Source organism: Chiloscyllium punctatum, chromosome 10, assembly GCF_047496795.1.
Source record: "Chiloscyllium punctatum isolate Juve2018m chromosome 10, sChiPun1.3, whole genome shotgun sequence".
Classification (NCBI taxonomy): domain Eukaryota; kingdom Metazoa; phylum Chordata; class Chondrichthyes; order Orectolobiformes; family Hemiscylliidae; genus Chiloscyllium; species Chiloscyllium punctatum.
In genome coordinates this window covers 43,751,611-43,767,591 of record NC_092748.1, presented here as the reverse complement: position 1 = coordinate 43,767,591, position 15,981 = coordinate 43,751,611, and the positions used below count along the sequence as shown (strand labels likewise).

Genomic DNA, 15,981 nt, shown 5'->3' with positions numbered 1-15,981 from the left:
GGAGCTGGAAAAACACACAGCAGATCACGCAGGATTAGGAATTGGAGAGTTGACGTTTCGTGTTGAGATCTGATTCCTCATGAAGGTTCCCAACCCCAACTGTGGACTCTCCTGCACCTCTGATGCTGCCTGACCTGCTGTACTTTTTCCAGCTCCACAATTTATTGACTGACTTTTCAGCATCTGCAGTCCTCACTCAGGCCTCAGTTATTGGACCCTCATGTTCCCCCTGTCCCAGGGCCTGTTAAGAGGCATTTTTCAATGTTTTCACCTATTTTGTTTAAAATTACCAGTAAAATGATCATTATACCAGAACACATTAAACCAAAGGAGATTCCGTGCAGTTTTTGCAAAATAATTTTCAGAGTTAAAAATCAAGTTACTCAAGTGGTGGTCTAAACTTTGATTAACACAAGCTTCTAATTTGTTTAAACAGTACCAATCATACTGCAACACGTAAAAACAAGGAATACGTCTGAGCAAAAACTTAGTTTAAGAATGGTGCTGTAAAATGATGCCCATGGCACTGTTCATAGCAGCTTTTATGTTGGAAACTGTAAAATTTGTAGAAGCATAAAAAACAAAAGTGACAAAGTTCTGAATACAATTTGCCCCAGATCATTGATTGTACCCAAAGTGAACACCTTTTAATATGACTGAGGAAAAATGGAGGGAAAGAAACAAATCTGCTTTTGATTCTGTTTTAAATTCTTCTGTTAGAAATAGCATGCATATACTAATACTCATTCCAAAATATGCTTCAAGCTCACTGCTTCTTACAAATGGATTGCTTCTCATGTAAGAGCATATCAAATGTGTCGTGTTACATTTGAGTGATCCTGAAGTACCTACTTATTGCCTGTAGGTGAGTTTTATTTCTGTTATTTTAACAATAGCAAGATCAATTGGTTTTGAATAGGAATATGGCAATTTGAGATGCTTCATGAAGCAATTGTATATTCAGCTGCAATTTCAGGGAGCGCTTCAGAATTACATGAAAGCTCAAGGGAATAATTCGTAAATCAAACATATTTGTGTTAAGAAGGTACGTATGTTCTTCTGCACCATTTATTTGAGCTAATAGTCCCAACTCCATTTTTGCTGTAATATGTAAACTTTATTAGACTGAAAATTTTCTATTATTTCCGTAATCAGTCTTTGTTATGCTGTAAGGGACAGTAATAATCTTTGCATTTTACACCCAATGAACTGAGCGTAGATTGGCAATGCAACTTCTATCCTGCCTGATTTTCAATTCTATTTAAGTTGGTTGAGAAGAAAGGTGAGCCCAGTAGAACTGGTATTGATTAATAATCAACTCATTTCACAATCTAATGGCAAAGACCAGATTCGTCAGTCTCTTTGGAAAGAGCTAGATGGTCAATTTGATGATGTCTAATTTGTAGTGACGAATCAGTATCCATCACTACAAGAGCAAAATACTGCAGAAATAATAAAAAAAACAGAAGTCATTAAAACCATCGCCAAAGCTGGTTAGAAATGTGGACAAAAAGAAAAAAAAAAAGAGTTAAATGGTCAAGTTTGATGGAAGGCCCTCAACCCCAATTATTGAACTGGATTTTACAGGGAGAGTATAAAATGGACCATATTTAACAAAGGCCACTTTGCAGCAGCACCATACTCTCAAATCAAATCTCCAGCATCTGCAGTCCTCACTTTCTCCTAGTTGATTTTAACCTCACTGTGAATCCTCTTCCAAGGATGCCTACCCCTATCTCTCTACAAAGAGAGTTTTGTAGCGAGAACTCTCTACAAAATTCTCCTCCTCTCTCCACAAAGATCTCTGAGTCTCTCTCTCACTGCAACCCTCAGGTCATCTCCTCTGCCCTAAAGCTCTACCCCCCCCAGCCCTACCGCCCCTCCCATTTATCTCTCCACCCCCGAGGCTCCCAGCCTCATTAATGATGAAGGGCTTTTGCCCAAAATGTCGATTTTCTTGCTCCTCGGATGCTGCCTGACCTGCTGTGCTTTTCCAGCACCGCACTCTCGACTTGCTGTGAGCAGTCTAACCAAGCAGGGAGTTGCATTTCCATCCTCAGTGACAGAAAGTCCTGCTCTCCAGACCTGCTGAGCTTGCTGACTACCTAAGTGGCAGCTGTGATCGTGCAAGAAATCAGTAATGGGCATGGCCAGGGCTGCCAAGAGATCCTAGGCATGGCCACCAGAGGGAGTTAAGTCCCAGCATATGTTTGGAGCAGGATCCTGAGGTGGGATATGTTTTACAGTGCAGGCAGGTAGACACAAAGTGGGGTAATATTTTGTAGGGTGGTGCCCCTGATATGCCACAAAGAAAAACGTGTGAAAGACACAGACTGTTCTGACTCATCTTGTTCACCTCAAAATGGAGCCGAAAATGTGTTGCTGGAAAAGCGCAGCAGGTCAGGCAGCATCCAAGGAGCAGGAGAATCGACGTTTCGGGCATGAGCCCTTCTTCAGGAAGAAGGGCTCATGCCCGAAACGTCGACTCTCCTGCTCCTTGGATGCTACCTGACCTGCTGTGCTTTTCCAGCAACACATTTTCAGCTCTGATCTCCAGCATCTGCAGTCCTCACTTTCTCCACCTCAAAATGGAGCTCCAGTGTGACCAGTACCTTCACTACCAAGTATAACCGTTTTTATCTTCTGGGATGCATTGGTGCATGTATACATTCCCCATCCCAAATGGGGAGTTCTATTCATCTTGCACCTTTTCAACTAAAAAATAGCAGCCTTCTCACTCTGACCCAGCTGCCACTGCTCAATGCAGACATTTTAACCTGTTCAGACAGGTGGGACTTAAGCCAAGACCTTTGGCTTAAAGATTAGGACACTGCCACTGTGCCACAAAGTCCCTATACTGCCCAGATTATTATGACAATGGAGTGGATTGAGGGACCTAAGCGGGTAATAACTGACCACAATTGGTCTAAGGACACAGGTTAGTGGGTACCTTTCCCACCCTCTGTATTATGGCACCATGTCAAGGAGTGGTGGGCAGGAACACAATGGCCTATCTTTCTGACATACTTTACATGGGCCCGCCTCCCTGCCAAAAATACACTGAAAGGGACAGCTGTAAAATCCAGTGTGTTTCTTTCTGAAAAGGTGTTCCCAGACGTTTTCTGTTCTAAACCGTTACACAATACTGTTGTTCCAGAATTGTAACAGTGTGCATGTTGATAGGTTTAACCTAACCATATAGATATTTAACGGTGTTGATATATGTGTACAACAAAGGCTTAAAGGTGAAATCTTCACACAAGGTTTATGAACTTAGAAAGAAAAAGCTCTTTGGCCTATAATCTGAATTCCAGATTCATATTCTTGTATGTCTAAACATATTTGCATTTTGGAAGGATAGAACGAGTCTTCAGTTTTCATCTATTTATGCATAGAACATATGTAGAGAAATTGTTGATAGGAAAACTTTAGGTTTAGGACTAGTGTTGATTTCTTTTATGACTTTGGGGAAGACAATGTCTTTTCATATATGCTTCTGCAATTGCAGCCAAACATAAATAATCTTCATGCTTAGACATTGGTCCTTGCACTGCTTTGGCAAGTCACATAAAATTTCCATTATGTACTATCAATAAATACTTTCAATGTATTACGTGTGTTTTATAAATCTCAGTTTTGGGTTGGACTTGCATTACATTGTAAACTCTTTGACAATGCTAAAGTTGTGAAATCCCTCAGCAAAAAAAGAGACTTTCAGCCTACCATTCTAAAACTAATAAAACACAAACAGATAAATGACATCAGCACACAACTCTACCAGCTCATGCTCAACCTCAAACCAAAGTCTCAAATGTGAAATAATTTTTAGTCTTGCAATTCTCAGATGAATTGGGTTCAATTTTAATAATTCCTGTATCTCACTTCAGGCAATGGTCTGGGATCTTGGATGGGGGCATGTCTTTGACCAGATGAGTATCCATACATTACTTCCCTAACTCACTCTGACTATGTCAGCAGGGAGTCAAGGTTGGCCTTCCCATCTGGCAACAAATTGAGGTCTTTAAGTGGCTAGTTAATGGTCTCATTTCAGAAGCATTCTCCAAGCAGTACCAGTGCGTCTGCCACATGGATATGTGTTGGCAGCCTCAGGTGTGGGTGGTGGTTTGAGGGAAGTGGTGGGTTTCTTGTTTAAGTACTCTGTATTTCACAGAGGGCCTCCCTGGAGCTAAGAGCTGAATGGACCAAGCTTGCATGGCTGGGCCCAGTGATCCCAAATGACTAACTTCTCTTCTGGAATCTCCTTCCTGACTACTGCTCCTGGACCTGTTCTACTCACTGTTCTCTGTGATGCAGCTTGACTGGCAGCTCCTGGAGGAAGATTCTTTGTCTTTTAAGACATAGTAATCCAGCTGACAGGCTGCCGAATATCTGATTACCACTGAATCCTGTCAGAGCTTCCAGAAATAGCCACAGCAGGGTTTCCCCTGCATTCTTCCAGTGGATGGACGGGTGTGGAGAAAGGTGTACCAGCACCATTGGTAAATTCAGCCCATTGTTTTTATTAAGAGTAAGACACACATTCTTCTAAAAATCTCAAGTGTGATAAGCTTGTGGTCGAATCAGAGATAAATAAATATATTCTGATTGTTATTGAAGATCACACTCAACTTAACTGCATGCAGTGGTTGGAGAGGTTATTGGGATACAATGACATTTCATGAATCTGGATGAATGTAGAGGTCAGCTGCAGCGAATCCAGGCATTCATTGTACAAATACTGAATAACAAATTCAACAACTTACTGGTAGCCCACGCCCTCCAGCTCGTCCAGAGGTGCCAATTGGGCCATGAGAACCCTGTGATGAAAGGAAGAGTTATTGTTACAATGCTAACATTTCATATTTAAGAAGATTGGCATTGCTTCATGGAGGAATACATTTAATGGCAGGGAGATTTCAACAACACAATGAGGTAGTTTTTACTTTAGACACTGGGTGCCACCACCAGTGGTGGTGATAGTCCATCCAATTCTCTATTCTATGTAGGTCACTAGAAAAGAGAGAGTGAATAGTTTTTGTAAAACAGATGGGTTGCCAATATCCCTGGTCCCCACCTACCCCAATTATACTCTACTCCATACAGTTTTGGCTCTCAGCTAACTCTTGTCCTCTTAGTGGTTTCTCAGTATCATTTTCTTTTTACATGCATTTCAAACTGTGTTACCATTTCAAAACTGTTCATAATGCATAAGTTAACTAAACCTATATAATGGCAGCAATTAAGGCAAAGTTTGAGTACAGAAGCAGATGATGTATTTAGGCTCTCATCTGACCCAACCAAAAATATTAATACTCAAATAAAATCTGGAATTGTCACATTTTCAGTTTAGTGGCATAACCATTCAACAAAGAACGATGGAATGCATATATAATAAATAATCTTTATTCTTGGGTATATCGATGGCTCAGCGGTTTACATATACCAGAACCATTCTGTGGCCGGGCCAAGATTTTCATTGACAGTTATTTCCAATTCCAGTTCCACAGTGTTCATAAAATTATTTGCATTTCGATACACCTCTGTCAGACATGAGTATTTTTCTTCCTATTGTTTGTGTTATTAAAATCACGCAATTATAACGTGGGGTTATGATGCTACTGATATTTTCTTCCATTTAGGACGAAAATAAGGCATTCAATCACTATAAGACAGACTCTTCCTGAACCTTGCTGGGGCTGGTGCTCTTGCCAATAACTGGGAAAATAAGAAGGGATTTTAAACAGAACAGTGGGGACAAGGAATCAAATTTGGAATGACATGGTGAATTAAAATGGGAAATGGCAAACCTGCAGTGACAAGAAGGAACTGAGCGTTTGAATCCAAGAGCCAACTAATAAATAAGAATTTACTAAGAGAGGAAAAAGATAAATCTATGGGCTCTGAATCTGAAGGCACATAGCATTTGAAACAGAACAGAAGAGCTGATAATGCAAATACAAATTAACAAGTATAATCTGGTAGCCATTACAGAGACATGGTTGCAAGATGATCCAGATTGAGAGCTGAACTTTGAAATGTACAGGACACTTGGGAATGTTAGAAATGTTGGAAAATGTGCAAGGGTGACTCAGAAAAGTAATGGTGTTATGAACACACTAGAGAGGAGCTACCCAAGGTATGGAAATAATTTGAGTAGAGGTGAGAAGTGGTAAAGGCAAGAAGTCATTTGTGGGGCTGATTTACAGATCCCCTAATTGTATCCATATGTTATAGTGAAGTACAAAGGAAGAAAAAAGAACGATACAGCAATAATCACAGAAAATTTTAATCTGAATATTGACTGTTCTTAGAACTTTTTCAGGCTAGTTTCTTGGAGTAGTATTTTCTAGAGTTGACCAGGGAGCAAGCTATTTAAGACATGGTATTGAGCAAAGAGATAGGACTAATTAATGATCTTATAATGCAAACACACCTGGGTAGCAATGTCCGTAATATGATTAAATCTTACATTCGGGTAGAGGAAGAGAGAAGTGTGTCTAAGATTATTACTTTAAATAAGGGCAATTTATGTCAACAACTGTGATTGCAAAAGTGAAATTAGATTAAAGGATTAGTCAATAGAAATGCTGAGTCAGATACTTAAGGGGATATTTCAGAATTTGCGAAATAGATTCATTCAAACAAATGAGAAAAATTCCAAGGGATGGATCCACTATCCATTTTAACAAAAAAATATTTAAAATCGTATCAAGCTAAAAGCTAAAGCAGATATTTTTGCAAAGATAGTTCCTTGAAAGTGGAGTCGCAGGTAGACAGGGCGGTGAAGATGATATTTGGCATGTTTGCCTTCATTGGTTAGAACTTTGAGTTTTGGAACTGGGATGTCATGTTGTTGCTATACAGGACATTAGTGATGCCACTTTTAGAATGCTGCATACAATTCTGGTTTCTCTGCTACAGGAAGGATGTTGTTAAACTTGAAAGGGTGTAGAAAATATTTGCAAGGATGTTCCAGGTCTGGAATGTTTGAATTATCGAGAGAGGCTGATTAGGCTAGGTGTTTTTCCCATGTAGCATCGAAGGCTGAGGGGTGACCTTATAGAGGTTCATAAAGTTTTGAGGGGTGCGGATAGGGTAAATAGAAAGGTATTTTTTCTTGCATGGGGAGTCCAAAACTAGAGGGCATAGATTTAAGGTGAGAGAGTAAAGACATAAAAAGGACCTGAGAGGTAACATTTTCAGACAAAGGGTGGTGCATGTGTGGAATGAGCTGCCAGAGGAAATGATGGAGGCAGGTACAATTATAGCATTTAAAATACATCTGCAAGAATATGAAAAGGAAGGGTTTAGAGAGATAATGGGCCACATGCTGCCAAATGGGATGAGTTGAGATCGGGATATCTGGTTGTCATAGATAACGGTTGGATTGAAGAGTCTGTTTCCATGCTATATGACTCTACAACAAGTAGCAGGTTGGAAGGTTGGACATCGAAACATTGAAAACAGCAAAGAGTGACCAAAAAGAAAAGAAGACGGACAAAAGTATAAGAGAAAGCTAGCCAGAAATATTTTTTTAAATGGAAAGACCTTTTAGTGAGCATAGGTCCTAGCAAAAGTTAGACAGAAGAATTAATAATGAAAATTTTAAAAAAGGTAGATGAATTGAATAGATAGTTTCCATCTGTTTTCACTATAGAGGATATAAGTAACATCCCAGAAACAGCTATAAATCAGAAAATGGAAGGGAGGAACTCATGAAAATCACAATCACCAGAGAAGTGGCATGAGTTAATTGTCAGAGCTACAGGCTGACAAGTATTGAGGGCATGATTTCCAACCAGCCTTGATTTAGGCATGGTTACATTAGTTCGCAACAAAGTTATTGTAAATTGTTCATGCTAAAAGGGAGACAGAAAGTAGGAAACTACAGGCCAGTTAGCTTAATATCTGGTGAAATGTTGAAAGCTTTTATTAAAGAAATTGTAACAGTGTGTTTATGTAAGTTGAAAGTAATCTTGGCAAGGGAAGTTATGTTTGACCAATCTCATGGAGTTATTTGAGGACATAGCTGTGTATGGATGAAGGGGAACAAATTCTGTACTCAGTTTCAGAAAGCATTTGATAAGGTGCCTCATCAAAGACCATTTTGAAAATAAAAGCTTGTGGTGTAGGGGTAGCATATTGGCATAGATACAAGATTAGCTAGCTAAATGAAAACAGAGTAGAAGTAAATGCATTTCATCTAGATTGGCAAGATGCAATGAGTGGTATGCCACTGGAATCAGTGTTTGACCTCAATTATTTATAATTTGTAGAAATGTTTTAGGTGAAGAGATGGAATGTTTAGTCATCAAATTTGCTGATGGCACAAAGTTAGGTAGGAAATTAAGTTGTGAAATGGACAGAAAAAGATTGCAAACAGATATAAATAGGTTATCCAGGTCGGAAAGATGTGGCAAATGGATTATAACATGAGAAAATGTAAATGCCCATTTTCAAAAGAAGAACAAAACCAAAGCAAAGCATACTATCGAAATCATGAGAAATTGCAGAGCTCTGAGATTAGGAGGCATCTGGATGTCCATGTGCACGCATTTCAAAGGTTAACATGCAGGTACAGCAAGTGATTAGGAACATTGGGAAAGAATGTTATCATTTATTGCAAGGAGTGTTGAATATAGAGAAATGGAGATTATGTTTCAGTTACGTAGGGCACTCTTTAGACCTCATCTGGAGTACTGTGCACGTATTGATCCCCTTATTTAATGAAGGAAGTAAATCCATTGGCGATGAATGAGCGAACATTAACCAGGTTAGGATTGTATCTGCTGGAGTTCAGAACAGCAACAGATGACTTGACTAAACCATAAAATCTTAATGGACTTGACAGAATAATGTAGAGAGGATGTTTTCTTTTATGGGAGAATATAGAACATAAGATCACCATTTAAAAATAGAGGTTGCTCACTTAAAACAGAGATTAGGTATTTTTTTCTCTCAGGAGGTTATGAGCCTTTGGAACTCTTTCCCAGAATCCTGGCAGAAGTCCCTGAATATTTTTATGGCAGGTAGGTAGAATCTTGTTCTGCAGGGAGTTGGAAACTTCTCAAGGGCTGGTGAGATTGTGGATTAGAGGTTAAAATCAGATCAGCCATGATCTTATTGCGTGGCACAGCAGACCCAAGCAGATGAATGGCTACTTCTGTTCCTCGTTAGCACATTTGCATATTTTTTTGGAATTACTGCTAAGGAAAAGCATCTGGAGAAAAGCACTGCCATTAAATAATGAATGATTGAGAGACTTACTGTTTCACCTCTAGCACCGGGTTCTCCAGTTGGACCAATAGGACCTGGAGCCCCAGGACCACCTTGTACACCTGGAACACCTGCAGGCCCTGGATCACCACGATCACCCTGTGCACAAAAAAAAGAAGAAAATAAGAAAGCAGAAGGAGGAATTTGTCACTAAGCCCTTTGTCCCTGCTCTGCTCTTAATTCATGGCTAATCTTTGACCTCAACTTCACTTTCCTGCAGTATTGCTCAGTTCTGCTTGAATCCAAAAATGCAGCAATCAATAATGACCGAGCATCTACAACTCTCTTGGATAGAGAATTCTAAAAATTAACCATCCTCTGAATGAAAATGTTTCTTCTCATCTTAGATCTAAATGGCCAGCTTTCCAATCTCTCCAAAAATGCTCTCAGCATTTAACACGTTAAGTGTTCTCAGAATGATATATGTTTCAATATGCACAACTCACATTCTTCTATACTCTAGAAAATAGCATTATTCCAACTCTTTTCATACCACAAACTCCTCACCCATGAATGAATCTAATGAACATTAATTGACACTGCTCTAAGATTACTGACATAAATGATTTGGATGCGAGCATAAGAGGTACAGTCAGTAAGTTTGCAGATGACACCAAAATTGGAGGTGTAGCGGACAGCGAAGAGGATTACCTCAGATTACAACAGGATCTTGACCAGATGGGCCAATGGGCTAAGAAGTGGCAGATGGAGTTTAATTCAGATAAATGCAAGGTGCTGCATTTTGGGAAAGCAAATCTTAGCAGGATGTATACACTTAATGGTAAGGTCCTAGGGAGTGTTGCTGGACAAAGAGACCTTGGATTGCAGGTTCATAGCTCCTTGAAAGTGGAGTCGCAGGTAGATAGGATAGTGAAGAAGGCATTTGGTATGCTTTCCTTTATTGGTCAGAGTATTGAGTACAGGAGTTGTGAGGTCATGTTGCGGCTGTACAAGACATAAGTTAGGCCACTGTTGGAATATTGCATGCAATTCTGGTCTCCTTCCTATCGGAAAGATGTTGTGAAACTTGAAAGGGTTCAGAAAAGATTTACAAGGATGTTGCCAGGGTTGGAGGATCTGAGCTACAGGGAGAGGCTGAACAGGCTGGGGCTGTTTTCCCTGGAGCGTCGGAGGCTGAGGGGTGACCTTATAGAGGTTTACAAAATTATGAGGGGCATGGATAGGGTAAATAAGCAAAGTCTTTTCCCTGGGGTCAGGGAGCCCAAAACTAGAGGGCATAGGTTTAGGGTGAGAGGGGAAAGATATAAAAAAGAGACCTAAGGGGCAACTTTTTCATGCAGAGGGTGGTACGTGTATGGAATGAGCTGCCAGAGAAAGTGGTGGATGCTGGTACAATTGCAACATTTAAGAGACATTTGGATGGGTTTATGAATAGGAAGGGTTTGGAGGGATATGGGCCAGGTGCTGGCAGGTGGGACTAGATTGAATTGGGATATCTGGTCAGCATGGACAGGTTGGACCGAAGGGTCAGTTTCCATGCTGTACATCTCTATGACTATGACTCTATAAGTATATCTCTTTTTGGATATGGAGATCGAATTGTTATACAACATTCTTTGTGTGATCTCACCAAACCGTGTACAATTGCAGCAGGACTTCCTTCCCATTCTAGTTAAAATAAAGGTTAACATGCTGTTTGCCAACCAAACTGCTTGCTATACCTGCAATGTTAACTTTGTGTTTGTATGCAAGATCACCCAAATACTTCTAAACTACCTTCACACCATTTAAAAATATTTTCTGTATCTATTCTTCCTAAGAAATGAATAAGCACACATTTCTCCACATTATACTCTATCATATCTTAAGGGTATTTACTATTTCCCAATCAATTACCGTACCTCTAACCCTTTACAGATCCTTTGTATCAAATTTACAGACTGAGAGCAGAACCTAGCTTTCAGATAAAGTTAGTGTCCTGACTGAGTCACTATCACTCTACTAGTTTTTAAAGGAAATAGGCAAATTGCCAGAAGGTGAGCCTGGTACTAATTTAGAGATTCTGAGACCTCCAGGAGATGGAGGCTATCTGACTGGTCCCAGTGGCAAAGAATAGAACAAGAAAGAAATAACGGCAGGAGATCCAATAAGCTGGAAAACATCCATGGATTGCAAGGTTAACTTCAGTACTCAGGACAATGCAAGTTCAAATCTCATACTGGAAACAAAAAACTGCCGCAAACATAACTTAGATCTTGCTATAAATCTAAAAGCTGCATAACTGCATTCATAAAATTGTTTCAGCTTACTGGGAATCAAATTTGATATTCCCAAATACAAATGGACAGGTCACTTAACAAGCTCTTCATTGAACACAAATAGCGAGTAAATGGCAGAAACCAAGGTTCCTGCACCCTCACCATCCAGATTAGCCCTTGCAAAATTCAAAACTGACCTGGAGGTGTTAGGATCCAAGCACAACCTCCAGGTTTCAATTTCCAAATTTTGCCTGCAAAAGAACCTGACCATGTCAATGTTTGAAAATCTTGTGTCGTCTTCAGTGTCTATTTTTTCTACCTAGCTCTGCATTTCCAGCATTACAGTTGGCCCCTTCGTCCAAATCATTGATAGATACTACAAATAGCTAAAGACACGACATTCATCTTTGTATTGCCCTGTTATGAGTGGCCACTAACTGGAAAATAAGCCATTGATTCCTACTCTTTTTTTTTGTCATTTAACCAAGCCTTTATCTATGTTGATATATTATCCCCACCCTTATGAGCTCTGAACCTGTGTGACAAATTGTGTATGAGGCATCTTAAGTACCTTTTGCAAATCCAACTTTGGCCAACAGATGAAAATGACAATGTATAGTTCAAAAATATATCTACAATTCTTCTATATATGACCTTTATGTACACAGTGTTAAAATAATAAAAATTATCTGGAATATATGGTTAATTTGTGGATTTTTCAAATATTTTACCGGTTCTCCTGGACGACCATCACGCCCAGGGGTGCCATCAATTCCTGGCATACCCTAAGAGAAAAACAGAAAAAGTTATTACTAAAAGCACTCATTTCTAATGCAGTCTTGAGCGCTGTTAGAATCGCAGTCAGATGAAACTTTAATTGAGACCCTGGACCAGATATTTGTGAAGTTGGTCCAACTCTTGAGGCCAAAGGCAGACAAAACCTAGACACTAGTGTCTCCTCCCAATTCCCATCAGTAGAAAGGAGGAGAGGCATGCATAGTAACAGAGGAAACCTGAACTCCTCAAGGCCATTGGAAATTAATCTCACTTGTCAAACAGGCTCTGTTCTTGATGTTCGAAATGATTTGAGTAACATTATTAGAGTCATAAAGGAAATACAAACACTTTTGAAGGATAGATAAAATCTGTCAAGTGTCATCATCTATTTTAATTGTCAACCCTTTGCCTTAGTTCATTCATGAGATGTGGGCATCACTGGCTAGGCCAACATTGAATGCCCATCTCTAATTGTTAACAGCCAATCATATTTTCTCTGGGTCTGGAGTCACTTTTCAGCTAGTCCGGGTAAGGACAGCAGTTTCCTTCCCTAAAGGAAAAAAGTAATGCAAATGTTTTTTTTTTCTTGACATTCACAATAGTTTTATGATCAACATTAGACTCTTAATCCCAGATTTTTGTTTTATTGAATTGAAATTCCATCATCTGCTATAGCAGGATTTAAACCCAGATCCCTAGAACGCTACCTGGGTCACTGGATTAATTATTTAATGATAATGCTACTTGATCATCACCTGCCCTTCATTAAATCTTTAGATATTTTCTCATCAACTCTGGTGCAAGTAGGGATTGAACCTGGAGTAGGGATATGACCACAACCAATGCACCACAGAAGTCCTCATCAATCCTTTAATTTAAAAAAAAGTAATGCTTTTGATTTATCCAATCAAACTGTTAAGAGATATCATCACACACCAGTGAACAGTGAAGCAGATGGGATTTGAATCCAGGCCACCCAGTGGTAATGACACTACCACTGCACCACAAGAGCATGTCTACCAATGCTATAAGCATGGAATCAAGTGACAGCAGTCATTTAAAGTTTAAAAAAAAACACTCACACAGATGGAGTGCATTGATAGACAGGGTATCTGGAGCTGTTTAGAGGAAATATCTGTTCACATTTTCTTTCATACAGAACTTCAGTTTTGCCAAAAAAAGACACATTTTGTCAAACCTTACCTTCATCAAATTAATTGGCAAGAATACCAATTTAAGGGGAACACAATATTTAAACTGTATGAGAGGGAAGTGCTGATTGTTTGGTAAATGGAATCTGATTGTAGAGGTGTTTCCATTGAGAATGCAGCAATCAATAATTAAATGTACATGTTTTAAACCAGGTAGGCTGGTCAGAGCTCTGCCCCAAGAAATGAACCAGGAAATGCCTATCAAATATTTTGCAAATTGTTCTGATTAGTGCAAGATGAAAAACTTCAATATAGACTGTCTTTTTACAGCAGTTCTCAAGAATTGTGCTACTAAATGACTAGTTTCAACAGAGTTTGTTCTATTTCCCACTTGTGGTTATTAAAGCACAGCCCATAGTGAATGCTTGGTTGACAGTCAAAAGTTCTAAAAGCACCTCTGAGTGGGGTAGGAGAGGTTATGTTCACATTTTCATTGTCAGTTTTAAGAGGGCATTGAAGAGTTAGCTAGCATTAATATGGCTACCAAACAGAAGTTTGATTTTTGTATTAACATAGTGCATTAACATAGGTGGCATGGTGGCACAGTGGTTCGCCCTGCTGCCTCATAACACCAGGGTCCCAGGTTCGATACCAGCCTTGGGCGACTGCCTGTCTATGTGGAGTTTGCACACTCTCCCCACGTCTGTGTGGGTTTCCTCTGGGTGCTCTGGTTCCCTCCTACAGGTCAGGTGAATTGGCCATGTTAAATTGCCCATGGTGTTGTTAGGTGTTTTAGTCAGAAGGAAATGGGTTGAGGTGGGTTACTCTTCGAAGGGTTGGTTGGGCCAAAGGGGCTGTTTCCACACTGTAGGAAATCTAATCTATTGCACTTGAGGGGACTTAAAATCTTTGAATGGATTTCAAGAATGAGAGTTTTCTTGCATCGAGTGTGTGTGAGTGAGAGATCCCATAGATGGTTACAAGTGCAATTCCTTTTTCACCTCCACATGTCTCACAAGCTCTCTCTTTAGTGGATATTGCCACTACATTGTGGCAATCCAGCTGGCATTGGATATGAGTAGCCATGGAGATGGCAAGAGGAGTATGGTTTGGCATGGGTTGTGGTTATAACATATGACATGGGTGTCTGAGCAATTATGTGGGTGGCATGAGGATATGAAGTGGCATAGTGGTTAAGTGTCATCTGGTTAGGTTATCAGAGGACTCTGAAACAGAATGGGATAGGATATGGCATGAAGGCAATATGGGGATATGAGTGATCAAGGAGCTGGAATGGGGAAGATAAAGAATTATAGGAACTGGGCTAGAGTCTTCAAGAAATAAGATGGGCCTTGTCGCCATCTTCATGGCGCTATGTCTACACCAGAAAAGGCAGGCTTGGCTCAGCCATGCTCTGGCACCTAGCTCCCAACCTCCCGCAACCCTTACAGTAGAGCCTGCCTTTCAATGAATGAGTTCCATGGAGGGTGAGCCTGCCAAGTTTGGAGATTTGACAACACAGGATTCCCGCCTCCATGACAACATTCTGGCCCACTTTTGCCCTGTCAGGTGGTTTTAAAAGATTGCATAGCACTATTTTGAGGAAGTGCAGAAAAGAACCTACTGATATCTTAGCTAATTGTTATTCCCAGTCAAGTTTATTTACATAAATTATCTGATCAGTATCATGTTGCTTATGGAATCTTGCTATGCAGATATGAGCTGTTAATGTTGTGACCTGGTAACAGTGACTAAACTTCAAAAGTATTCCAATAGCTGTCTAGTACAATGGGATGTCCTGAAGTGATGAATAGTGATATATAAATTCAACTCTTCCTTTGCTTTCAAATGAATGAGTGATGGTAACAGTTGGAACTTTTACAACATAAACCTGCTTAAACAATTCCTGTGAAGATTTACTTACATCCTGACCCGATTCACCGGGTGGGCCACGTGCTCCCTGTGGACCAATTGGGCCTGAAGGGCCTCTTTCACCAGGAGTTCCTGTTGGTCCTATTTTTCCAGGTTGACCCTGAAAATCCAACAACAAAAAACACTATCACAATGTTATCGGTTTTACTAAACTACAATAGGAACATAGGAATTCAGCCCCTTGAGTCTACCCTATGATCACAGCTGAACGAACAGTTCCATGGCTTTTACCCCACCCATCCCCATGATCCTGTCTGTCAAAGGTAAACAGAGATCTACCAATCACTACCTTAAACGTACTTTAAGCCTGAACTTCCACATCCCTCTGTTTGGTGAACCAAGTCTGGTGAACTTTCATTGTGGTAATGATAACTTTCTGAAGATAAGGAGACCAAAACCATACACAATTACACTAAGTGCAATCTAACAATGCTCCTATACAATTGAAAAAAAACTTCAGCACTCTTGTATTCAACATCTATTGGCCTTAATATCTTCCTGCACCAGCATAGAGCAGACAACGCAAAACATTGTAATAACAAAAAGAACTATTCTATTTCTGAGTAGGTTAAGTTGTAAAACTAAATGCAAGGAGACTCATATGCTAAACAGTTTAGACTTCTCTT

At 39.9% G+C, this 15,981-nt stretch overlaps 1 protein-coding gene across 1 annotated transcript in view; it reads right to left on the bottom strand.

The window, feature by feature from the left end:
• The window catches only part of col5a2b (collagen, type V, alpha 2b), a 269,216-nt gene that overhangs the window by 18,294 nt on the left and 234,941 nt on the right, over positions 1-15,981 (bottom strand). Inside the window, exons 44-47 of the mRNA XM_072579023.1 lie at positions 15,348-15,455; positions 12,227-12,280; positions 9,268-9,375; positions 4,764-4,817 (exon numbers count right to left, since the gene is read on the bottom strand). Coding sequence (XP_072435124.1) covers positions 4,764-4,817; positions 9,268-9,375; positions 12,227-12,280; positions 15,348-15,455 — 324 coding nt within the window. The remainder of the gene's footprint in view (positions 1-4,763; positions 4,818-9,267; positions 9,376-12,226; positions 12,281-15,347; positions 15,456-15,981) is intronic.